The following is a 27,500-nucleotide window of genomic DNA, read 5'->3' as shown; positions in this document are numbered from 1 at the left end:
CACACATGTACACGTGTGTATGAAATGGAAATGTGTTTTTTTTGCATACTCCAATTCCCACCGAGACACCCTCAGAGAGTGAGGTCACAGTCAGGGTCAGCCATTATCAACAGTGACCCTGGAACAATAAGGGTTAAGTGATATTGCACTTTCTGATATTTCTTAATTTCTTTCTTTTTACTCTTTTTGGATTGTATGTCTATTGTATTGCTAGGTATTACTGCACTGTTGGAGCTAGAAACACAAGCATTTCGCTGTACTCGCATTAACATCTGAAAATCTGTGTTTTCGACCAATATACTTTTATTTGAAATTCCTTGTTCAAGGGCACATCGGCAGATTTTTCAACCTAACTGTCAACATGGTAGTTGAGGTGTTGCAGCTAGCTAGCTAACTTTAGTCATCTCTGTTTTGTTGGTTGGTTGGATAACCTAACTATCAACATGGTAGTTGAGGTGTTGAAGCCAGCTAGCTAACTTTAGTCATCTCTGTTTTGTTAGTTGGTTGGATAACCTAACTATCAACATGGTAGTTGAGGTGAAACGATGGCGCCGACGGAGATGGCTGACATCTTACGTGCTCCAATCCGACTTTGCTATTTTGTGACTTTTTTATGTTTATCCTTACTTTTTTTGTACAGAAAGCTCACACCATTACTCACACCATTACCACCCTGATGTGGGAACAAGTTAATATTATTTGAGTCATAAGCAAGTCTCAAGTCACAAGGTCCGAGTCTCTAGTTGAGTCACAAGTAGAACGGGTCGAGTCTCGATGTGGTCGAGTCTCGATGTGCAAGATGTGCATTCTAAGGGAACATTTTTTCAAGTCAAGTTAAACAAATCTATACATACAATGACTTGTTCAACTACAAATTGAGATCTTGGCACTATAAGGTTCTGTCTTAGATTCTAAACACAGAAGAAAAAAAAGAAACGTCCTCTCACTGCCAACTGCATTTATTTTCAGCAAACTTAACATGTGTAAATATTTGTATGAAAAATAACAAGATTCAACAACTGAGACATAAACTGAACAAGTTCCACAGACATGTGACTAACAGAAATGGAATAATGTGTCCCTCAACAAAAGGGGGGGGGGGGTCAAAATCAAAAGTAACAGTCAGTAACTGGTGTGGCCACCAGCTGCATTAAGTACTGCAGTGCATCTCCTCCTCATGGACTGTACCAGATTTGACAGTTCTTGCTGTGAGATGTTACCCCACTCTTCCACCAAGGCACCTGCAAGTTCCCGGACATTTCTGGGGGGAATGGCCCTAGCCCTCACCCTCCGATCCAACAGGTCCCAGACGTGCTCAATGGGATTGAGATCCGGGCTCTTCGCTAGCCATGGCAGAACACTGACATTCCTGTCTTGCAGGAAATCATGCACAGAACGAGCAGTATGGCTGGTGGCATTGTCATGCTGGGGGGTCATGTCAGGATGAGCCTGCAGGAAGGGTACCACATGAGGGAGGAGGATGTCTTCCCTGTAACGTACAGCGTTGAGATTGCCTGCAATGACAACAAGCTCAGTCTGATGATGCTGTGACACACCACCCCAGACCATGATGGACCCTCCACCTCCAAATAGATCCCGCTCCAGAGTACAGGCCTCGATGTAATGCTCATTCCTTCGATGATAAACGCGAATCCAACCATCACTCCTGGTGAGACAAAACTGCGACTCGTCAGTGAAGAGCGATTTTTGCCAGTCCTGTCTGGTCCAGCGACGGTGGGTTTGTGCCCACAGGCGACGTTGTTGCCGGTGATGTCTTGTGAGGACCTGCCTTACAAAAGACCTACAAGCCCTCAATCCAGCCTCTCTCAGCCTATTGCGAACAGTCTGAGCACTGATGATGGTCTTAGAATGTCAGATAGAACTTCAGATTTGTATTTATTTATTTTTATTTCACCTTTATTTAACCAGGTAGGCTAGTTGAGAATAAGTTCTCATTTGCAACTGCGACCTGGCCAAGATAAAGCGTAGCAATTCGACACATACAACAACACAGAGTTACACATGGAGTAAAACAAAACATACAGTCAATAATACAGTAGAACAAAGAAAACAAGAAGTCTATATACAGTGAGTGCAAATGAAGTAAGTTAAGGCAATAAATAGGCCATGGTGGTGAAGTAGAAGCTATTATAGTACCTAAGAAAGAACCTAAGGTAGAACGTCAAATAGAACATCCGATATAACCTATCTGACGTTCTATGAAAGCACAGAAGAAAGAACATCATGCGTTCAATCGTTCTATCTGATGGTCTTTCTTAGGTTCTATCTTAGGTTCTGTCATAAAATGTCAGAAAGTTCATAAGTGTCACGGTAGTCGTAGGGATTAGACCAAGGTGCAGCGGGTTGCGTGTTCATCATTATTTTATTTATAGGTGAACACGAAAAAACAACAATAAACCAAAGAACAACAGTAAGACAGTTTCGCAGGCTATACTAACAGCAGTGCAAAAAAACAATCTCCCACAAAGGGACAGGTGGAAAAACAGGCTCCCTAAGTATGACTCTCAATCAGAAACAACGATGTACAGCTGTTCCTGATTGAGAGCCCCACCAGGCCAACAAAGAAATACACAACATAGAAACCCTAGAATACAAAACAAGAACATAAACCAAAAACCCCGGGACACATAAATCCAACACCCCTCTACATACACACACACCCCGAACCATATAAAACAAATACCCCTCTACCTAAATACATAGCCCAAACCACATGAAACAAACACCCCCTGCCACGTCCTGACCAAACTATAATAACAAATAACCCCTATTACTGGTCAGGACGTGACAATAAGATAGATCCTAAGATAGAACGTCAGATAGAATGTCAGATAGGTTCTGTCTTAGGTTCTGTCATAGAACATCAGATAGGTTCTAACTTATGTTCTAAGATTTGTTCTATCTGACTTTCTATCTGACTTTCTATCTGATGTTCTATCTGATGTTCTGTCTAAGGTTCTGTCTTATGTTCTTTCTTAGGTTCTGTCATAGAACATCAGAACCTAAGATTTGTTCTATTTGACATTCTACCTTAGAACCTAAGATTTGTTCTATTTGACGTTCTACCTTAGAACCTAAGATAGAATGTCAGATAGAACGTCAGATAGAACCTAAGATAGAACCTAAGATACGTTCTATCTGACGTTCTTAGGTTCTATCTGACGTTCTATGTTAGGTTCTATCTGACGTTCTATCTTAGGTTCTATCTGACGTTCTATCTTAGGTTCTATCTGAGGTTCTATCTGACGTTCTTAGGTTCTATCTGACGTTCTATCTTAGGTTCTTAGGTTCTATCTGAGGTTCTATCTGAGGTTCTATCTGAGGTTCTATCTGAGGTTCTATCTTAGGTTCTATCTGACGTTCTTAGGTTCTATCTGACATTCTATCTGACATCATATCTTAGGTTTTATCTGACATTTTATCTTAGGTTCTATCTGACGTTATTTCTTAGGTTCTACATGACGTTCTGTCTTAGGTTCTATCTGACGTTCTATATGATGTTCTTTCTTAGGTTCTATCTGACTTTCTATCTGATGTTCTATCTTAGGTTCTATCTGACGTTATATCTTAGGACGTCAAATAGACTGTCAGATAAAACCTATCTTAGGTTGTATCGGAGGTTGTATCGGAGGTTGTATCGGAAGTTGTATCGGAGGTTGTATCGGAGGTTGTATCTGACGTTCTGTCTGATAGAACGTCAGAAAGAACCTAAGATATAACTGACGTTTTATTTAAACTTTAAACTTATTTAAACGTTTTATTTATTTAAACGTTTTTCTTTAAACTGAACATGTCTAGGGCCTCCTGAGTGGTGCGGCGGTCTAAGGCACTGAATCGCAGTGTTTAAGGCGTCACTACAGACATTTCAATTCCATAAAGTGAGCGTGGAAGAGGTGAAAAAAAATGTGTCACCTATGTTATGGCTTTATTGTGGATAAAGAGTTACCTGTCTAACAGAACACAGAGGGTGTTCTTTAATGGAAGCCTCTCCAACATAATCCAGATAGAATCAGGAATTCCCCAGGGCAGCTGTCTAGGCCCATTACTTTTTTTTCAATCTTTACTAACAACATGCCACTGGCTTTGAGTAAGGCCAGTGTGTCTATGTATGAGGATGACTCAACACTATACACGTCATCTACTACAGCAACTGAAATTACTGCAACATTCAAAACAAAGAGCTGCAGTTAGTTTCAGAATCGGTGGCAACGAATAAATTAGTACTAAATATTTCTGAATCTAAAAGTATTGTATTTGGGACATATCATTCACTAAACGCTAAACCTCAACTAAAACTTGTAATAAATGATGTGGAAATTGAGCAAGTTGAGGTGACTAAACTGTTTGAAGTAACCCTGGATTGTAAACTGTCATGATCAAAACATATTGACACAACAGTAGCTAAGATGGGGAGAAGTCTGTCTATAATAAAGCGCTGCTCTGCCTTCTTAACAGCACTTTCAACAAGGCAGGTCCTACAGGCCCTAGTTTTGTCCCACCTGGACTACTGTTCAGTAATGTGGTCAGGTGCCACAAAGAGGGACTTGGATGTACACAGAGAGCAAACATTAATAATATACATGTCAATCTCTCCTGGCTCAAAGTGGAAGAGAGATTGACTTCATCGCTACTTGTATTTATGAGAGGTATTGAAATGTTGAAAGAACCGAGCTGTCTGTTTAAACGACTAGCACACAGCTCAGACACCCATTCATACCCAACAAGACATGCCACCAGAGGTCTCTTCACAGTCCCCAAGTCCAGAACAGACTATGGGAGGCACACAGTACTACATAGAGCCATGACTACATGGAACTCTATTCCACATCAGGTAACTTATGCAGCAGGAGAATCAGATTTTAAAAAACAGGGAAAAATACACCTTATGGAACCACGGGGACTGTGAAGTAACACAAACATAGGCACAGACACACACACACATGACAACATACACACTATACACACACGTACACATGGATTTTGTGTTGTAGATATGTGGTAGTTGGGTTGGGGCCTGAGGGCACACACTTAGTGTGTTATGAATTCTAAAATGAATGTATTATAATGTTTTTTAAATTGTATAACTGCCTTAATTTTGCTGGACCCTAGGAAGAGTATCTGCTGCCTTGGCAGGAACTAATGGGGATCCATAATAAACCCCAGGAAGAGTAGCTGCTGCCTTGGCAGGAACTAATGGGGATCCTTAATAAACCCCAGGAAGAGTAGCTGCTGCCTTGGCAGGAACAAATGGGGATCCATAATAAACCCCAGGAAGAGTAGCTGCTGCCTTGGCAGAACTAATGGGGATCCATAATAAACCCCAGGAAGAGTAGCTGCTGCCTTGGCAGAACTAATGGGGATCCATAATAAACCCCAGGAAGAGTAGCTGCTGCCTTGGCAGGAACTAATGGGGATCCATAATAAAACCCAGGAAGAGTAGCTGCTGCCTTGGCAGAACTAATGGGGATCCATAATAAACCCCAGGAAGAGTAGCTGCTGCCTTGGCAGAACTAATGGGGATCCATAATAAACCCCATGAAGAGTAGCTGCTGCCTTGGCAGAACTAATGGGGATCCATAATAAACCCCAGGAAGAGTAGCTGCTGCCTTGACAGGAACTAATGGGGATCCATAATAAACCCCAGGAAGAGTAGCTGCTGCCTTGGCAGGAACTAATGGGGATCCATAATAAACCTCAGGAAGAGTAGCTGCTGCCTTGACAGGAACTAATGGGGATCCATAATAAACCCCAGGAAGAGAAGCTACTGCCTTGGCAGGAACTAATGGGGATCCATAATAAATACAAATACTAATATGATGACTGCGTTGTACAACATAGACGCTTATCGGGTTCTGATCATCTTATTATGCTTCTTCACCCGAGATCGGCCCCCTGACTGCTGATCAATCAGTTCTTTAATCTCCAGGCTCCCGCTTTGTTATCAAAATGGACAACATTGCAATGAATGACATGTATCCATCGTGATTTTCCCTGGACTTTTACTGCTGACCTCGTTATGAGCAAAACTTGATAAGGACCTTCCCATTTTGGCCCTAATGTGTCTGTTAGGTTTTTTATTTATCCTCACCCACTGTCCTGGCGCTATGTCATGTCCCCCCTCGGGCTTTATTCACCACCCCTCTTTTATTTGTTTGTCTATTTCTCTGCATGTCTCTTTATGTGTTGCAATGTATCCAAGGTGTATTTCCTAATCCGTTTAGGTGACAAGAGGTGTTCGCTTGGCAGCCACCTTAGCAGCTCTGTCAGCCAGGTCATTACCTTTAATTCTCGTATGTAAAGATTTTTCTATTTGCTTTCATTTTCAAAATTGCAACTTGTCCAGGCAACTGGAGAGCATTCGTTAGAGCCGCCACCTCTGGTGTATTCTTCACAGGACCTCACAGGGCTGAATCCTCTGGTGTATTCTTCACAGGACCTCACAGGGCTGAATCCTCTGGTGTCCCCTTCAGCCTGTTTGCATGCTTCAGTCAAAGCCACCAGATCCGCCACCTGTGCTGATGTTCCTGCAGATGACGTGCCTATCCCATTGTCCATTGTAGTAACTGCCCAGCTTGCCTTCCTCTCTCCCCTCTCCATAATGCTTGAACCGTCTGTGTATAAGATTAAACTCAGGGTTTTCCAACAAATAACTCTATAAACTCATCGGAGAGCTGATCCAAAACAGACTCACAACAGTCGTGTTCAAGTAATGTGGTATCTGGAGGAAGCTTCAGAGTGGCTGGATTAGCTGGTTGTCTGTCTGTCTTTCCCTATCCCTGTCTCTGTCTCTTCTTCATTCTGTCTCTGTCTCTGTTCAGGTCCCTGTTCCGTTCCCTGTCCTTGTCTCTCATCCCTGTCTGTGTCTCTGTCCCTGTCCCTGTCTCTTCTTCTGAATTACTATGTCTCTGTCCAGGTCCTTGTCTCTGTCTCTGTCCCTGTCTCTGGCTCTGTCTCTTCTTCTGGCTTTCTCTGTCCCTGTCTCTTCTTCATTCTGTCTCTGACAGCCACGTTGTACGATGATGTTAGAAATTGATAATGGTTTGGTCTGCTTCATATCTGTCTTCATCTCCCCCATCTCCCCCTCTCCCACCACATACAGGACATGTATGCTTTTGCATAAGATATGTGTAATACAGTGATCTCAGAACCCGTAGCTATTTAAAAAAAAATCTACTGCAAAGGTGTTAATCATAATGTTCACATATATATTTCATCCGATTTCATATGTACACCAGCTGAGACGGGCCGTAAAACATGGAAGATGAAAATGCACTCAACAAAGCAACGGCGACATCACCATTGATGTTTCTGTCACGACTGGACAGAGACGTCAATCAACATAATAAACCGTCTGTCATCAGAGTAGTTCAGGTTTCCGAGTGAAACCATCAACGTTATTCGTTCAGCAGAAGAGAAACCTTATTATCGATCCTGATCGATCCTGATTGCCCCGTCACTTTTACCCCTACCTACATTTTACCGCCATTACCCCGTACCCCTGCACATTGACTCGGTTCTCCTTTTACATTGCTTTGTTATTGTTATTTATTGTGTTACTATTTTTATTTTTGTACTTTTTTTACTCTGCATTTTTTGGGAAAAGGCTTGTATGTAAGCATTTCACTGTAAAATCGACACCTGTTGTATTCGGCGCATGTGACAAATACAATTTTATTTTATTTGTATTGCAGCTAGCTAGCTAAATCTGTTTTGTTAGTTGGATAACCTAACTCTTAACATGGTAGTTGAGGTGCTACAGCTAGCTATCTCTGTTCTGTCAACATGGTGGTTGAGGTGCTACAGCTAGCTAGCTATCTCTGTTCTGTTAACATGGTGGTTGAGGTGCTACAGCTAGCTAGCTATCTCTGTTCTGTTAACATGGTGGTTGAGGTGCTACAGCTAGCTAGCTATCTCTGTTCTGTTAACATGGTGTTTGAAGTGTTGCAGCTAGCTATCTCTGTTCTGTCAACATGGTGAACAAATGACCACTGGACTATTACATTGATCCCCCTCCATTTGTGTTGTACACTGCTGCTTTTCGCTGTTTATTATCTATGCATAGTCACTTTAATAACTCTACCTACATGTACAAATTACCTCAACTAACCAGTACCCCCACACACTGACTCGGTACCATACCCGCTGTATATCGCCTCATTATTGTTATGTTATTGTATAACTTTTTATTTAAAACATTTTTTTTACTTTAGTTTATTTGGTAAATATTTTCTTAACTCTTCTTGAACTGCACTGTTGGTTAAGGGCTTGTAAGTAAGCATTTCACTGTAAAGTCTACACCTGTTGTTTTCGGCGCATGTGACTAATAAAGTTTGATTTGATTTAGATGACTCTGGTTCTCCATCAGACTCTGAAAATATCAATGGTCAAATAGGGGTCGATTTAAATTTGTCCTGTTTCACACATTTCTTTGTCACATCCTCCTCCCCCTGATACACTCTCAGAGAGTCGGGTCAGCCATTATTGACAGTGACCCTGGAGCAATTTTGAGTTAAAGTGCCTTTCTCAAGGACAGATCTACACATTCGCCTAGACGGCTCGGGGATTCAAACTAGCAACATTTTGGTTACTGGGCCAACACTCTAGCTGCTAGGTTACCTTCCGCCCTGGGTCGCACAGTGAGAGAATGTAGCACAGATGAATCACACGGGTTGGTCCCTCTCAGCAGCCATTCCTTTAGAGAAACTCAGTGTGTTACTGTGGCCTGGACTCAGCTGAGCTACTTAGCATGTGACCTACACAAGCATGAGCGCACACACTCTGCAGAATGTGCGTTGGGGAGACCCTGAGAATATTACTAACAGTGTGTGTGTTTTTGTGTGTGTTTTTCCAGGTTGTGAGCCTATCCCTGTGCAGTACGTACGTTGGGGGGACCCTGAACCAATAGCAGCGGTGGTGTTTGCCTGTCTGGGGCTCATGGCTACTCTGTTTGTTACCTCCATATTCATCAGGTAACACCCCTTATAGACTATCTATACATCTACTGGCATCATGTACCCTCAGCCTACACCCCTTATAGACTATCTATACATCTACTGGCATCATGTACCCTCAGCCTACACCCCTTATAGACTATCTATACATCTACTGGCACCATGCACCCTCAGCTAACACCCCTTATAGACTATCTATACATCTACTATCTACTGGCATCATGTACCCTCAGCCTACACCCCTTATAGACTATCTATACATCTACTGGCACCATGTACCCTCAGCCTACACCCCTTATAGACTATCTATACATCTACTGGCATCATGTACCATCAGCTAACACCCCTTATAGACTATCTATACATCTACTGGCATCATGTACCCTCAGCCTACACCCCTTATAGACTATCTATACATCTACTGGCATCATGCACCCTCAGCTAACACCCCTTATAGACTATCTATACATCTACTATCTACTGGCATCATGTACCCTATATATAGTACCAGTCAAAAGTTTGGACACACCTACTCATTCAAGGGTTTTTCTTTATTTTTTTACAATTTTCTAAATTGTAGAATAATAGTGAAGACATCAACACTATGAAATAACACATATGGATTCATATAGTAACCAAAAAAGTGTTAAACAATTAAAAATATATTTTATATTCTTCAAAGTAGCCACCCTTTGCCTTATAATTATATTTAACCTTTATTTAACCAGGCAAGTCAGTTATGAACAAATTCTTATTTACAATGACGGCCTACCGGGGAACAGTGGGTTAACTGCGTTGTTCAGGGGCAGAACAACAGATTTTTACCTTGTCAGCTCGGGGATTCGATTTAGCAACCTTTCGGTTACTGGCCCAACACTCTAACCACTAGGCTACCTGCCGCCCCTACCTGCTTCCTTGATGACAGCCTTGCACACTCTTGGCATTCTCGCAACCAGCTTCACCTGGAATGCTTTTCCAACCGTCTTGAAGCAGTTCCCATATATGCTGAGCACTTGTTGGCTGCTTTTCCTTCACTCTGCGGTCCATCTCATCCCAAACCATCTCAATTGGGTTGAGGTCGGGTGATTGTGGAAACCAGGTCATCTGATGCAGCACTCCATCACTCTCCTTCCTTGTCAAATAGCCCTTACACAGCCTGGAGTAGGCTGGACAATAGAATGAGTCAATATTCACCCAAGGCTGAAAAACAGCAAAAGAACGTTGGTTAAGCTGGAACATTAGCGCAAGCCCATAAAAAATTAATGGAATTCAATGTTCTCAGAACCTGTTTTGATTGGAGCGATGCTGTCACGGATCCTTCCGGAACTGTCATTATGCACACCTAGTCCCTATTCCCAGTGATTAGTAATTGTATAAGTGTGCCCTTTGTTCCCCATTGTCCTGTTGATTATTGTTCCAATGTCCGTTGGTTGTGTGAGTACCGTTTTGCCGTATGTTTTGGCTTTCGTGCCATTGTGGATTGCGCAGATGATTACAGGTCTCGTCCCGTGTGATAATCGTTGTGCGATTGTGTTATTTATTTGAGGTACTCCTCGCTCTTTTGCTTGGGTTTCTACCCTGTGTTTTTGTATACGTGTTTGTTTGGTCTTTGTCCCCGTGTCTTTGCACGGCACGCTGTAATTTGGGTAAATATTCCTGTGCCTGTCTCCCGATCTTTCATACCAGCGTGACAGATGCTTTTTTTTTCTTCGCCTAAATGGTACAAAAATATGTATCTCTTTTTATTTTACCACTACAATCTGTTTGTCGGACAAAACAGGAAAAAAATGACTTGTGTAGAAAGTAAACATCCGCACCTTGATTGGGTCAACTGTGCGTAATGAGAAAGTATGGAAAAAATGAGAACTTCTGACTATTTCTGGTCTAGTGATCGATGACAAACGAGCTCGCTGCCCAGACTTACATAATTACAAAGAGGAGATTCTCCTGATTTAAAATGGTGCCCAACTTGAAAAAAATCTGAATATACACATTGTGAGATATTTAGCGAAATAGACCGGCATGCCACTCCATAGGAAAACAATGGGGGGAGCTCAGCGTTCCAAGGGCAAAACATATTTTGGGGCTAGCATTTGATGACAACTGAGCTCGCTGCTCAGACTTACATAATTAGAAAGAGGAGATTCTTATGATTAAAATGGCGTCTGACTTGAAAAAAATCTAAACATACACAGTGCGAGATATTTTGTGAAATAGACAGACAGGCCTATATTTCCCCTATAGGAAACAATGGGACAACCTCAGAGTTCCATTAGTAATTATTTTGTTGTTTACATTTTAACTATAAACAACATGAGCAGGTCTCATTGCCAACAATGGCGAAGCAGGCATTGTGACTGTAACGCTCGTTGTAAGAAGGAGAAGTGGACCAAGGCGCAGCGTGGTAAGTGTGGTACTTTATTTCAAGAAGCACTCAAACAAAATAACAGACGGCGAAAAAACGAAAGCGCACAGTTCTGTCAGGCTCAGAACGCTAAACAGATAATAACCTCCCACAAACACAGGTGGGAAAACAGGCTGTCTAAGTATGATTCCCAATCAGAGACAATGATAGACAGCTGCCTCTGATTGGGAACCACACTCGGCCCAAAAACAATGAAACAGAAAACATAGACTTCCCCACCCGAGTCACACCTTGACCTAACCAAACATAGAGAATAATAAGGATCTCTATGGTCAGGGCGTGACAGTGAACAATAAAACGTTCGGAAGGCGAGTTGGTGCCACGGTGCTCAATAGAACTAATAGGAGCAGGCAGGGTGAAAGATTCCCTAAAATAAGTCCTGTTTTTTTGTGATTACTTCAAAACTATGGCAAACAGCTGGGACATATGGTCATATTATGAAACTGGGCTCCATGACGGATGCAATGAACTAGTTTTTATCAGAAAAAAGCGTTTTTAAAAATGTCATGTGTCCAGCCATTGTCCTGTTGAAAAACAAATGATAGTCCCACTAAGCCCAAACCAGATGGGATGGCGTATCACTGCAGAATGCTGTGGTAGCCATGCTGGTTAAGTGTGCCTTGACTTCTAAATAAATCACAGACAGTGTCACCAGCAAAGCACCCCCACACCTTCACACCTCCTCCTCCTCCATGCTTCACGGTGGGAACCACACATGCAGAGATCATCCCTTCACCTACTCTGCGTCACACAAAGACACGGCGGCTGGAACCAAAAATCTGACATTTGTACTCATCAGACCAAAGGACAGATTTCCACCGGTCTACTTGCTAATGTTTCTTGGCTCAAGCAAGTCTCTTCTTATTGTTGTCCTTTAGTAGTGGTTTCTTTGCAGCAATTCGACCATGAAGGCCTGATTCACACAGTCTCCTCTGAACAGTTGATGTTGAGATGTGTCTGTTACTTGAACTCTGTGAAGCATTTATTTGGGCTGCAATTTCTGAGGCTCGTAACTATAATGAACTTATCCTCTGCAGCAGAGGTAACTCTGGGTCTTCCTTTCCTGTGGCGGTCCTCATGAGAGCCAGTTTCATCATAGCGCTTGATAGTTTTTTGCGACTGCACTTGAAGAAACTTTCAAAGTTCTTGATGTTCCGTATTGACTGACCTTCATGTCTTAAAGTAATGATGGACTGTCGTTTCTCTTGCTTATTTGAGCTGTTCTTGACACAATATGGACTTGGTCTTTTACCAAATAGGACTCTCTTCTGTATACAAACCCAACTGATTGGCTCAAACGCATTAAGAAGGAAAGAAATTCCACAAATTAACTTTTAACCAGGCACACCTGTTAATTGAAATGCATTCCAGGTGACTACCTCATGAAGCTGGTTGAGAGAGTGTGCAAAGCTGTCATCAATGCAAAGGGTGGCTACATTGAAGAATCTCAAGTATAAAATATATTTTTATTTGTTTAACACTTTTCTGGTTACTACATATTGCATATGTGTTATTTCATAGTGTTGATGTCTTCACTATTATTCTACAATGTAGAAAATAGTAAAAATAAAGAAAAACCCTGGAATGAGTAGGTGTGTCCAAACTTTTGACTGGTACTTTATCTTGCACTACTTTTGACTAGGTGTAAGGCACTACTTTTGACCAGGTATAGGGCACTACTTTTGACCAGGTATAGGGCACTACTTTTGACCAGGTATAGGGCACTACTTTTGACCAGGTATAGGGCACTACTTTTGACCAGGTATAGGGCACTACTTTTGACCAGGTATAGGGCACTACTTTTGACCAGGTATAGGGCACTACTTTTGACTAGGTGTAAGGCACTACTTTTGACTAGGTGTAGGGCACTACTTTTGACCAGGTATAGGGCACTACTTTTGACCAGGGCCCATACACTCTTAGAAGTAAAGGTGCCTGGAAGAACCATTTGGCCACAATGGAGGAACCTTACCAGGTCAAAAAGGTTCCTCCAAGAACCCCTCAACTAACCAAATATCAACTATTGACTTCCACTGGTTCCTTGAGGGACTCCAGGGGTTTCATGAGGATCTCCAAGGTTCCTCAAGTCACCACTAATGTTAAGAGTATAGGTCACTAAGTAAGGAATAGTGTTCCATTTGGGATGCAGAGTTGGTCTCACAGACTTATCAAGCTTTGACCCACCTGGCACCCTATTCCCCATATAGGGAACTATGTTTGTCCAGAGAGGACTGGCATAGTCTAGCATGCTGCAAACATTAATATGAATGTCAATTTGATTGTGTGTGTGTGTGTGTGTGTGTAACTCTGTGTGTGTGTGTGTGTGTGTGTGTGCGTGTGTGTAACTGTGTGTGTGTGTGTGTAACTGTGTGTGTGTGTAACTGTGTGTGTGTGTAACTGTGTGTGTGTGTGTAACTGTGTGTGTGTGTGTGTGTGTGTGTGTGTGTGTGTGTGTAACTGTGTGTGTGTAACTGTGTGTGTGTGTGTGTGTGTGTGTGTGTGTGTGTGTGTGTGTGTGTGTGTGTGTGTGTGTGTGTGTGTGTGTGTGTAGGTTCTATGACACCCCAGTAGTAAAGTCGAGCAGTAGAGAGCTGTGTTACATCATCCTGGCTGGGATCTGTCTGGGCTACCTCTGTACCTTCAGCCTCATCGCCAAGCCCCACGCTGCACACTGTTACCTACAGAGACTGGGGATAGGGCTGTCCCCTGCCATGAGCTACTCTGCCCTGGTCACTAAGGTACACACACACACAAACATACAGCTACAATGCCAACGACTGTATTACAGTTGTATTTCCAGACTAACCGTAGAGCTGGTATCCTGACTGTGTTGTTATTGTTATTGTTGTTGTTGTTCCAGACTAACCTTAGAGCTGGTATCCTGACTGTGTTGTTGTTGTTCCAGACTAACCGTAGAGCTGGTATCCTGACTGTGTTGTTGTTGTTGTTCCAGACTAACCGTAGAGCTGGTATCCTGACTGTGTTGTTATTGTTATTGTTGTTGTTGTTCCAGACTAACCGTAGAGCTGGTATCCTGACTGTGTTGTTATTGTTGTTGTTGTTCCAGACTAACCGTAGAGCTGGTATCCTGACTGTGTTGTTGTTATTCCAGACTAACCGTAGAGCTGGTATCCTGACTGTGTTGTTATTGTTGTTGTTATTCCAGACTAACCGTAGAGCTGGTATCCTGACTGTGTTGTTGTTATTCCAGACTAACCGTAGAGCTGGTATCCTGACTGTGTTGTTATTGTTGTTGTTATTCCAGACTAACCGTAGAGCTGGTATCCTGACTGTGTTGTTATTGTTGTTGTTGTTCCAGACTAACCGTAGAGCTGGTATCCTGACTGTGTTGTTATTGTTGGTGTTATTCCAGACTAACCGTAGAGCTGGTATCCTGACTGTGTTGTTATTGTTATTGTTGTTTATTCCAGACTAACCGTATAGCTCGTATCCTGACTGTGTTGTTATTGTTGTTTATTCCAGACTAACCGTATAGCTCGTATCCTGACTGTGTTGTTATTGTTATTGTTGTTTATTCCAGACTAACCGTATAGCTCGTATCCTGGCTGGCAGTAAGAAGAAGATCTGTACCAAGAAGCCCAGGTTCATGTCCGCCTGCGCTCAGCTGGTCATCGCCTCCCTACTCATCCTGCTACAGCTGGGAATCATCGTTGCTCTGTTCATTATGGAACCACCACAGGTATGAAGGGAGAGGAGGGAGGGAGGGAGGGAGGGAGGGAGGGAGAGAGGAGGGAGGGAAGGAGGGAAGGAAGGAGGGAAGGAAGGAGAGGGTGGGGGAAGAGGAGGGAGGGTGCGGGGAGAGAAAGGGAGGGAGGGAGGGAGGGAGGGAGGAAGGAAGGAGAGGGTGGGGGGAGAGGAGGGAGGGAAGGAAGGAAGGAGAGGGTGGGGGGAGAGGAGGGAGGGAGGGAAGGAAAGAAGGAGGGAGAGGGTGGGGGAAGAGGAGGGAGGGTAGGAAGGAGAGGGTGCGGGGAGAGGAGGGAGGGAAGGAAGGATGGAGAGGGTGGGGGGAGAGGAGGGAGGGAAGGAGAGTGTGGGGAAAGCGGAGGGAGGGAGGGTAGGAAGGAAGGAGAGGGTGGGGGAAGCGGAGGGAGAGAAGGAGGGAAGGAAGGAGAGGGAGGGAGGGAGGGAGGGAGGGAGGGAGGGAGGGAAGGAACATTCTAGAACATGTATACAATTCTTTGCCATCCAAGCTTTAAACAGATACAGGGTTAGAACTGGGCTGAACCGGGTTCTGCTTCCACAGAAAGTGTATCGAAGCATCTATAAGCTACATAATTAGATAAACAAAGTGATGGTACAACAAACAATATTAAAAAAAAGGTAACATTGACAATTAAACCAGTTGTACAACTGAATGCATTCAACTGAAATGAAAACTGCTTCCCTTCCTCTGAATCAGAGAGGTGCGGGGGCCTGCCTCAATCGGCATCGACTTCATCGGCAGGAGAGGAAGGGAAGCAGGTGGGCTGGAGGGAGGGAGGGATGGAGGAAGGTTACGGGGAGCGGAGGGAGGGATGGAGGGAGGAGGGGGACAGAGCAGAGTGGGAGGGAGGAGGGAGGGAGGTACGGGGAGCGGAGGGAGGGAGGGAGGAGGGGGACAGAGGAGAGTGGGAGGGAGGAGGGAGGGAGGGAGGTACGGGGAGCGGAGGGAGGGAGGGAGGAGGGGGACAGAGCAGAGTGGGAGGGAGGAGGGAGGGAGGTACGGGGAGCGGAGGGAGGGATGGAGGGAGGGAGGAGGGGGACAGAGCAGAGTGGGAGGGAGGAGGGAGGGAGGTACGGGGAGCGGAGGGAGGGAGGGAGGAGGGGGACAGAGGAGAGTGGGAGGGAGGAGGGAGGGAGAGAGGTACGGGGAGCGGAGGGAGGGTGGGATGGAGGGAGGAGGGGGACAGAGGAGAGTGGGATGGAGGGAGGAGGGGGACAGAGGAGAGTGGAAGGAAGGTACGGGGAGCGGAGGGAGGAGGGAGGGATGGAGGGAGTGAAAGAGAGTGGTGACATTTCACGGAAGAGATTTGCAGTTAACAGAAAGCAAAATGACTATTTGTGTGTGTCTGTGTGTGATTGATTCATCAACAGGTGATCTATGACTACCCCAGTATCAGTGAGGTCCATCTGATCTGTAACCTGACTACAATCGGAGTAGTAACTCCTCTGGGTTATAATGGCCTGCTCATCCTCAGCTGCACCTTCTACGCCTTTAAGGTGACACACACACACACACACACACACACACACACACACACACGCACGCACCCACACAACACACGCACGCCCACACAACACAACACACGCACACAACACACACACACACACAGGCACACCCACACACATACCCACACAACACACACACAGACACACACACACACAGGCACGCCCACACACACACCCACACAACACACACACAGACACACACACACACTCAGACACACACACAGACAAACAAACAAACACACAGACAGACACACACACAGACACACAGACAGCCATGGACACACACACGTGCGCACACACACACACACACACACACACACACACACACACACACACACACACACACACACACACACACACACACACACACACACACCTTCTCTTCTCCACTCTCATGGTAATGAGATCCTCTCTGTGTCCCTCAGACCCGTAATGTTCCTGCTAACTTCAACGAGGCTAAGTACATCGCCTTCACCATGTACACCACCTGCATCATCTGGCTGGCCTTTGTCCCCATCTACTTCGGCTCCAACTACAAGATCATCACCATGTGCTTCAGTGTTAGTCTCTCTGCTACTGTGGCTCTCTGCTGCATGTTCGCCCCCAAGGTAGGAGACACACACACACACACGCACACACACACACGTGAAGAAATGTGGATACATTACACACACACACACACTTAAGCTGTGTTCCAATATTCATACTAACCCCACTAACCGTACTATTTGTGACATAAATTGAGAATGTAGTATGCTTATTGGTCATAGTATGGATATATTAGTATGCCAAAAGTTCCCAAATGTTGTACTAAATCAATTAGAATTTTTTTAGACCCAGTCTAATTAGTCTATAGCTGTATTAGTGTAACGATCGTCTGAAAGAGGGGACCAAGATGCAGCGTGGTTAGTGCTCATCATGAAATGTATTTACTGAGAACACTTTAGACGAAATAACAAAACGACCAACCGCTCCGTCAGGTGCAAAACACTAAACAGAAATAACTACCCACAACACAAAAAAAACAAAGGAAAACAGGCTGCCTAAGTATGGCTCCCAATCAGCGACAACGAAGTACAGCTGTCCCTGATTGAGAGCCATACCAGGCCAAAACAAAGAAATACAAAAACATAGAAAAAAGGACATAGAATGCCCACCCAAATCACACCCTGACCAAACCTAAATAATAAAAAGGCTCTCTCAGGTCAGGGCGTGACAATTAGAATATTCATACTAACCGCACTAACCGTACTATTTGTGACATAAATTGAGAATGTTGTATGCTTATATGGTCATAGTATGGATGCAGTTAAAAAAAATTACAATCACTTTGGCACTAATTTCAGATCCTTGTGGTCATGTTTCAAAACTCTAAAACGGTCGTCACTTGTAACACAGGCTGTCCGATGTTTAAAACATCGCATTGTGCCTTCATATCTTTAAAGAAACCTTTCACTTGCAGAATCATCGGTTCAAATAACTAATTTATCATGAAATACCATAGGATCATTCATTTAGATCACCCACACACAAGATACCGATAGTTTCACTGTGTAGTTGTTCGTACAATCATTAAATAATTTGTAAGTCGCTCTGGATAAGAGCGTCTGCTAAATGACTTAAATGTAAATGTTAAATGTAAATATTGTAGTACAAAATATGTGAAACATGTTTCATTATGGTACTACACAGTAAATACATCACTGTAAAAGGACTAGTAGAGAGAATACTACAGACACAGTGGAATCATTGAACAAAATTGGAAATTTGTTGATGAAATACAATAAAATCACAACATAGGTTTCTTTGAATCAAAGCAAAAATAATTAGCTACAAAAAAGAGAAAAAACTACAGTCAAACATCAACTGCAGTGTTCGTCACCTGGCTTACTGTAAAAAAGGAAATGATTGATTACTGTACTTCTATATTTCCATCAAACCTGTCTTGTGGATTTGGCCACATATTCTCATCCACATCACAATGGATGTTTTCATCAGCCAAACATCTTGGGAAGAATCTTCGGGCGATTCCTGGCCCGACGCTGGTCTGCCGTGATGTCATTGCTTGCGTCATCCATGGCCTGGAGAAGGGTGGGCTTGTTCGTGAGGGCGCCTATCATATACCTTCCACCTCCATGTGGAGAAATATTCCTCAATCGGGTTTTAGGAAAGGAGAGTATGTGGGTGGTAAAATGTGGATGGGCCTGAAACCATGCTTGCACCATTTGAGCATGGTGGAACCTAACATTATCCCACACAATGACATAGGTCACGCCATCAGCTCTACAGACCTGATTTAGCTCATCAAGGAAGGTTACAAGGAAAGCTGCATTATATGATCCAATAGGAGGTCTGCGTCCCACCACACCATCAGCTCTACAGACCTGATTTATCTCATCAAGGAAGGTTACAAGGAAAGCTGCATTATATGATCCAATAGGAGGTCTGCGTCCCACCACACCATCTTCTGATATAGCCGCACACATGGTGATGTTGGACCCACGTTGTCCGGGTACTTGGATGGTTGCCCGCTGGCCAATGAAAATTCTGACCTCCCCTACTTGTCTTGGCCAGGTTGAAGCCTGCATTATCCAAAAAGAGGAATTTATGATGGTTTTTGTCAGCATCCAGCACCCAGAGATCATCCAGCATCATCAGCATCCAGGAGCCAGAGATCATCCAGCATCATCCAGCATCCAGAGATCATCCAGCATCATCAGCATTCAGCACACAGAGATCATCCAGCATCATCATCATCCAGCATCCAGAGAGCATCCAGCATCATCAGCATTCAGCATCCAGAGATCATCCAGCATCCATCATCATCCAGCATCCAGAGAGCATCCAGCATCATCAGCATCCAGCATCCAGAGAGCATCCAGCATCAGCATCATCCAGAGAGCATCCAGCATCATCAGCATCCAGGATCCAGAGAGCATCCAGCATCATCCAGAGAGCATCCAGCATCATCATCATCCAGCATCCAGAGAGCATCCAGCATCATCAGCATCCAGAGAGCATCCAGCAACATCAGCATCATCGGCATCCAGAGAGCATCCAGCATCATCAGCATCCAGAGAGCATCCAGCATCATCATCATCCAGCATCCAGAGAGCATCCCGCATCATCCAGCATCCAGAGAGCATCCAGCATCATCAGCATCCAGCATCATCATCATCCAGAGAGCATCCAGCATCATCATCATCATCATCCAGCATCCAGAGGGCATCCAGCATCATCAGCATCATCCAGCATCCAGAGAGCATCCAGCATCATCAGCATCATCAGCATCCAGAGAGCATCCAGCATCATCATCAGCATCATCAGCATCCAGAGAGCATCCAGCATCATCAGCATCCAGAGAGCATCCAGCATCATCATCATCATCATCCAGCATCCAGAGAGCATCCAGCATCATCAGCATCCAGCATCCAGAGAGCATCCAGCATCATCATCATCCAGCATCCAGAGAGCATCCAGCATCATCAGCATCCAGAGAATTACTGATTACAATGATGTAGAATTTTGGGGGAATTTTTCACAACAGGCATCTTGAAACTGAACATACCTGAACATTACTCCTGTCCTCAGTCGCTTCACCCTGTCTGCAAACAGGCCCACGGTATAGCTGTTTTAGAGACACCTGGTGCCTTTTCAGCATGCGTGCAATAGTCGGCAAACTTATGGCTTCACAATGTTGAACGTGTCGTCATTGCCCAAAATGTGCTGCCGAATTTCTGTAAGGCGAATATCATTTCTGGTCCGAACCAAATTGACCACAGCCCGCTCTTGTTGGTCAGTCAGAATTTTGCCTCTGCCTCCCCTATATGGCCTAGTCTCAATTCTGCAGGGAAAATGACAGTAAGAACACATTTAGTCACCTACTCTGTGGTACACATTGGCATGCAGCATACAGACATTTGACAGCTGAGAGTAGCCTAATGTTTAGTGCATGCTGAAGACTTACCGGTTCTCATTGAGGAAAGTTCTGAGATTTGGTTGAATCATTGTAGCTGCCTCAGTCATTGTCATGGTTTACGACATGGTCTACAACTATTGCTCGGATTTCATTGGACGCTCTTTGCTGTTGCTTCCGCTGTCTTGGTCCGTGGTCTTGTCCTCTACCACGTTCAGCCCACACCTCTCTAACGAGGCCCACGGCCACCTCTCAGAAGGGGTGCTCGTCCTCTCTAACGAGGCCCACGGCCACCTCTCAGAAGGGGTGCTCGTCCTCTCTAACGAGGCCCACGGCCACCTCTCAGAAGGGGTGCTCGTCCTCTCTAACGAGGCCCACGGCCACCTCTCAGAAGGGGTGCTCGTCCTCTCTAACGAGGCCCACGGCCACCTCTCAGAAGGGGTGCTCGTCCTCTCTAACGAGGCCCACGGCCACCTCTCAGAAGGGGTGCTCGTCCTCTCTAACGAGGCCCACGGCCACCTCTCAGAAGGGGTGCTCGTCCTCTCTAACGAGGCCCACGGCCACCTCTCAGAAGGGGTGCTCGTCCTCTCTAACGAGGCCTACGGCCACCTCTCAGAAGGGGTGCTCGTCCTCTCTAACGAGGCCCACGGCCACCTCTCAGAAGGGGTGCTCGTCCTCTCTAACGAGGCCCACGGCCACCTCTCAGAAGGGGTGCTCGTCCTCTCTAACGAGGCCCACGGCCACCTCTCAGAAGGGGTGCTCGTCCTCTCTAACGAGGCCCACGGCCACCTCTCAGAAGGGGTGCTCGTCCTCTCTAACGAGGCCCACGGCCACCTCTCAGAAGGGGTGCTCGTCCTCTCTAACGAGGCCCACGGCCACCTCTCAGAAGGGGTGCTCGTCCTCTCTAACGAGGCCCACGGCCACCTCTCAGAAGGGGTGCTCGTCCTCTCTAACGAGGCCCACGGCCACCTCTCAGAAGGGGTGCTCGTCCTCTCTAACGAGGCCCACGGCCACCTCTCAGAAGGGGTGCTCGTCCTCTCTAACGAGGCCTACGGCCACCTCTCAGAAGGGGTGCTCGTCCTCTCTAACGAGGCCCACGGCCACCTCTCAGAAGGGGTGCTCGTCCTCTCTAACGAGGCCCACGGCCACCTCTCAGAAGGGGTGCTCGTCCTCTCTAACGAGGCCCACGGCCACCTCTCAGAAGGGGTGCTCGTCCTCTCTAACGAGGCCCACGGCCACCTCTCAGAAGGGGTGCTCGTCCTCTCTAACGAGGCCTACGGCCACCTCTCAGAAGGGGTGCTCGTCCCGTCGTACCTTTTATCACCTGGTCTTCCTCGTCTTCCTCCTCCCACTGCTTGACCTCTATTGTGACCTGGATCACCTGCCGGCTCCATGTAATCGCTATGTTGTTGTAGGTGGAAACCTCTCATTTCACTATATACTCTTAACCACAATGTGAAATCAGTCATAAGTAATGAGCTGGCAGTATTGGAAAAGCGATTCCAAGGGCCTGCATACGCACACTCACTTTATGGCCACTTTATTAGGTACACCTGCGTGTTTAACGCAAATAACCTGCTCCTTTGAACAGCGAATCATGTGGCTGCCTGCAACTCAATATATAGAGTATATAGAGTAGAGAGCTTTAGTTGTTGTTCGACCAAACTGGGAATGGGCAAGATGAGTAATCTAAGCAACTTTGACCGTGGTATGATTGTTGGTGCCAACATTTCAGAAACAGCTGCCCTCCTGGAATGTTTACGCACTACAGTTTCTAGAGTTTACAGAGAACGGTGCGGTAAATAAAATACATTTAGTGAGAGCGGCAGTTCTGTGGGCAACAAAAACCCTTGTTAATGAGAGAGGTCAGAGGAGAATGTCCAGACTCATTCAGCTACGCTATCCTTACAAACCGCATAGCATATCATTACAGCAGTATGTACCGGTTAGCTAGCTACGCTATCCTTATGAACCACATAGCATATCATTACAGCAGTATGTACTAGTATGTTAGCTAGCTACGCTATCCTTACCAACCACATAGCATACCATTACATCAGTATGTACCGGTATGTTAGCTAGCTACGCTATCCTTACAAACCTCACAGCATATCATTACAGCAGTATGTACTAGTATGTTAGCTAGCTACGCTATCCTTACAAACCTCACTGCATATCATTACAGCAGTATGTACTAGTATGTTAGCTAGCTACCTAATGCTAGTTGGCTACTAATACATTGAACTTGCCAGTATATTAACTAACTACCCAACGTTTATTGACTTGATTATTCACCTCATTCTTAGCAAAGTGCTATAGTCGTTGTGCGTTCTCAATAGACATTGTTAATTCTGGCTATCTACTCCGATTTCAGAGCAGACACATCTGAGAGTGCCAGAGCGCAGAATAACTGATGAATTTACAAACGCTCGATCTGACAACATCTGGATTTACCAACGCCCAGAGCGCACTCTAGATTAAATTTACGAACACAACCGAAATCGTGAAAATGTGTAGCTAGTCTTTTGTTATGCTAACAAGCTAGCAAGAGGTTTCATAGCGACAACATCAACTTCTGGTAAACAGGGAAAACGCAAGTACACTCAACTGAAAGGATACCGTTAGTTTACAGTATACTAAAATGAACTAATAGTATGTAGTATATACTCATTAAGTATGTAGTATACAGTATGTTAGTATGGGTATTCGAACACAGATATTAACAGCATGTACACACACTTAGACAGCATTTACACATACTTAGACATACACAGAAGTATTACTGATGATGAATGATGTGATTACTTTTATCTCTCTCTCTGTGTGTGTGTGTGTGTGTGTGTGTGTGTGTGTGTGTGTGTGTGTGTGTGTGTGTGTGTGTGTGTGTGTGTGTGTGTGTGTGTGTGTGTGTGTGTGTCTGTCTTCCCCAGGTATACATCATGCTGGCGAAGCCAGAGAAGAACGTCCGCAGTGCCTTCACCACATCTACCCAGGTCCGCATGCATGTAGGGGATGCCAAGACGGCCGCTAACGCTGCCAAACCCAAGACCATGGCTGGACTCTTCAGAAGGAAGGGGTCTGAAGAAAACCTCAGGTACTCTAAGGGTCAGGGGTTACAGGTTAGTAGCCGAGTCAAAGGGGCATGGCGGGCCTGTTCAGATGACATCTGGATCTGGGCGGGACTGTGTTAGGATTTAGGGGTTAGAGGTCACGTACTGGAGTCAGTTAGGATTTAGGGTTTAGAGATCAGATACTGGAGTCAGTTAGGATTTAGGGGTTAAAGGTCAGATACTGGAGTCAGTTAGGATTTAGGGGTTAAAGGTCAGATACTGGAGTCAGTTAGGATTTAGAGGTTAAAGGTCAGATACTGGAGTCAGTTAGGATTTAGGGGTTAAAGGTCAGATACTGGAGTCAGTTAGGATTTAGAGGTTAAAGGTCAGATACTGGAGTCAGTTAGGATTTAGGGGTTAGAGTTCACGTACTGGAGTCAGTTAGGATTTAGGGGTTAAAGGTTAGAGTAAAACATTTGCAAAAAAATTACGTTTCAAGATGCATACAGACACTACCGTCTCAGTTCACCCTTTAGTTCTCCCTGCAGCTCCAACAGGAAGTCAGCACGGCGAAGAGGTCAGGGGTTAGAGGTTAGGGGGCAGGGGTTAGAGGTCAAATATTAAACCCTGTTGTATTATGACATCCAGCTCCAACGGTAAGTCAGTAAGGTTAGGGGTTAGACGTTAGGGGTTAGATGTTAGGGGTTAGGGGTTAGATGTTAGGGGTTAGGGGTTAGAGGTTAGGGGTTAGGGGTTAGGGGTTAGAGGTTAGGGGTTAGAGGTTAGGGGTTAGAGGTTAGAGGTTAGGGGTTAGAGGTTAGGGGTTAGAGGTTAGGGATTAGAGGTTAGGGGTTAGGGGTTAGAGGTGAGGGATTAGGGGTTAGGGGTTAGAGGTTAGTTAATTATTAAACCCTGTTGTATTATGTCATCCCCCTCCCAGCTCCAACGGTAAGTCAGTGTCGTGGTCTCAGAATGAGCGCAGCGGCTACAGACCCAACCTGTGGAAGAGGATGTCCATCCACATCAAGAAGAAAGAGGAGGTCAACCAGACAGCCATCATTAAGCCCTTCTCTAAGGGGGCGGGCACCCTCGACCTCGCCCCCGCCACGCCCCAACTTGGGGACAGGGGGGCCTATGATGAACCTCAGGGGGCACAGCATTACCCCCCTGGAACCTACCCTTGCCCTCCCTCGCCTCATTTTGGAGAATACCGCCGCTGTCCCTCCTCACCCTCCCCACTAACCCTGCCCACCGTCAGCCAAAGGGTCGGAGGCTTCCGCCCCTGCCCTTCCTCGCCTCACGCTGGAACCTTCCACCCATGTCCCCCCCGGGGGGCTCAGGGATCCCAGGACGGAGAGGGGGTCAGGGCTCTGCCATCCTACATGACAGAGAGGCCTCAGACAAGGGCGTGTGGTGGGGTGGGCAAGATGGTGGGTGGTAATATTAGTAGTGGTGGTAGGGGTGTAGGTATTGGGGGCATAGGTGATATTGGTGGTATCGGCGATACTGGTGTTGGTGATTTAGATATGGGTATAGGTGTTGGTGGTTTAGTTGACGGGGGTATTGGTGTGGGCACGGTGGGTAGTCAGGCCCAGGGTTCCACCATTATGGATCAGATTAGCTGTGTGGTGAATCGTTTCACCGCCAACATCAGCCAGCTCAACAACATGATGCTCCCACCGGAAAGTGTTGACCCCACTCCTTCGGGTTCAGGCCTCACCCCTGCACCATGCCCACCTCCTTACATCCTACCCCGCACCAGACAGCCAAATACCACGGTCACCACGTACGCTGAAGTAGCAGCCATCGCCGCCTCTAACCATGGCAACCCCCGGGTGGGCGGAGCGGTCGGTGTGGTCTACGGTCCTGGGGGCGGAGTGTGTGGTACGGCGGCGGTGAGAACCACAGAGCTGCTGGAGGAGCTGGCTGCTCTTGCCCCTCCTTCCCCGTTTAGAGACTCCTCCATGGAGTCGCCTGGCGCCATGCCCCCCTCCCTGGCCTCAGAGTCTGCCCTGGGTGAGCCCCGCCCTCCGGGGAAATATGACAGACTGATGCTACGGCACTACAGCCAGAGCTCCTCCTCCCTGTAAACTCTTCCTCCTCTTCCTCCTCTTCCCTGTAAACTCCTCCTCCACCTCCTCCTCCTCTTCCCTGTAAACTCCTCCTCCTCCTCCTCTTCCTTGTAAACTCCTCCTCCTCTTCCCTGTAAACTCCTCCTCCTCTTCCCTGTAAACTCCTCCTCCTCTTCCCTGTAAACTCCTCCTCCTCTTCCCTGTAAACTCCTCCTCCTCTTCCCTGTAAACTCTTCCTCCTCCTCTTCCTCCTCTTCCTGGTAAACTCCTCCTCCTCCTCCTCTTCCCTGTAAACTCCTCCTCCTCCTCCTCTTCCCTGTAAACTCCTCCTCCTCCTCCTCTTCCCTGTAAACTCCTCCTCCTCTTCCTCTTCTTCCCTGTAAACTCCTCCTCCTCTTCCTCCTTCTCCCTGTAAACTCCTCCTCCTCTTCCTCCTTCTCCCTGTACACTCCTCTTCCTCTTCTTCCCTGTAAACTCCTCCTCCTCTTCCTCCTTCTCCCTGTAAACTCCTCCTCCTCTTCCTCTTCTTCCCTGTAAACTCCTCCTCCTCTTCCTCCTTCTCCCTGTAAACTCCTCCTCCTCTTCCTCCTTCTCCCTGTACACTCCTCTTCCTCTTCTTCCCTGTAAACTCCTCCTCCTCTTCCTCCTTCTCCCTGTAAACTCCTCCTCCTCTTCCTCCTCTTCCCTGTAAACTCCTCCTCCTCTTCCCTGTAAACTCCTCCTCCTCTTCCCTGTAAACTCCTCCTCCTCTTCCCTGTAAACTCCTCCTCCTCTTCCTCCTCCTCCCTGTAAATGAGAGGAGGATGAGAGCAGTACAATAGTGCTGGATGAGCTACACAATATTTACTCCACTTTATTTCCTTTCCTTGGATAAGAGCCATAGTTTCTCCCCACGTGAGAGTGATGGGGGGGACGCCGGGAGGAGAGACAAGGGGAGGGCCTCAGGATCGCAGTACAGCCACACTAGAGGGCCTCAGGATCGCAGTACAGCCACACTAAAGGGCCTCAGGATCGCAGTACAGCCACACTAAAGGGCCTCAGGATCGCAGTACAGCCACACTAAAGGGCCTCAGGATCGCAGTACAGCCACACTAGAGGGCCTCAGGACCACAGTACAGCCACACTAAAGGGCCTCAGGACCACAGTACAGCCACACTAGAGGGCCTCAGGATCGCAGTACAGCCACACTAAAGACTGAAGGGCCTCAGGACCACAGTACAGCCACACTAGAGGGCCTCAGGACCACAGTACAGCCACATTAAAGGCCTCAGGACCACAGTACAGCCACACTAAAGACTGAAGGGCCTCAGGACCACAGTACAGCCACACTAGAGGGCCTCAGGATCGCAGTACAGCCACACTAAAGGCCTCAGGATCGCAGTACAGCCACACTAAAGACTGAAGGGCCTCAGGACCACAGTACAGCCAAACTAAAGGCCTCAGGACCACAGTACAGCCACACTAAAGACTGAAGGGCCTCAGGACCACAGTACAGCCACATTAAAGGTCTCAGGACTACAGTACAGCCACACTAAAGACTGAAGGGCCTCAGGACCACAGTACAGCCACACTAAAGGTCTCAGGACCACAGTACAGCCACACTAAAGGTCTCAGGACCACAGTACAGCCACACTAAAGGTCTCAGGACCACAGTACAGCCACACTAAAGGTCTCAGGACCACAGTACAGCCACACTAAAGGGCCTCAGGACCACAGTACAGCCACACTAAAGGTCTCAGGACCACAGTACAGCCACACTAGAGGCCTCAGGATCGCAGTACAGCCACACTAAAGACTGAAGGGCCTCAGGACCACAGTACAGCCAAACTAAAGGTC

The 27,500-nt window shown here is 46.1% G+C and overlaps 1 protein-coding gene across 1 annotated transcript in view; it reads left to right on the top strand.

Moving 5' to 3' along the window:
* Positions 1–25,734, top strand: part of grm5a (glutamate receptor, metabotropic 5a) — a 69,538-nt gene extending 43,804 nt beyond the window's left edge. Inside the window, exons 12-18 of the mRNA XM_029766751.1 lie at positions 8,873–8,990; positions 13,949–14,135; positions 14,939–15,097; positions 16,492–16,617; positions 17,052–17,234; positions 23,473–23,636; positions 24,533–25,734. Coding sequence (XP_029622611.1) covers positions 8,873–8,990; positions 13,949–14,135; positions 14,939–15,097; positions 16,492–16,617; positions 17,052–17,234; positions 23,473–23,636; positions 24,533–25,682 — 2,087 coding nt within the window. The 3' untranslated portion in view covers positions 25,683–25,734. The remainder of the gene's footprint in view (positions 1–8,872; positions 8,991–13,948; positions 14,136–14,938; positions 15,098–16,491; positions 16,618–17,051; positions 17,235–23,472; positions 23,637–24,532) is intronic.
* Positions 25,735–27,500: the final 1,766 nt, after the last annotated feature.

The sequence above is a fragment of the Salmo trutta genome, chromosome 12, assembly GCF_901001165.1.
Source record: "Salmo trutta chromosome 12, fSalTru1.1, whole genome shotgun sequence".
In the NCBI taxonomy this organism is placed as follows: Eukaryota; Metazoa; Chordata; class Actinopteri; order Salmoniformes; family Salmonidae; genus Salmo; species Salmo trutta.
The sequence above is the reverse complement of the archived record's forward strand: the minus strand, read 5'-3'. Positions and strand labels throughout refer to the sequence as shown.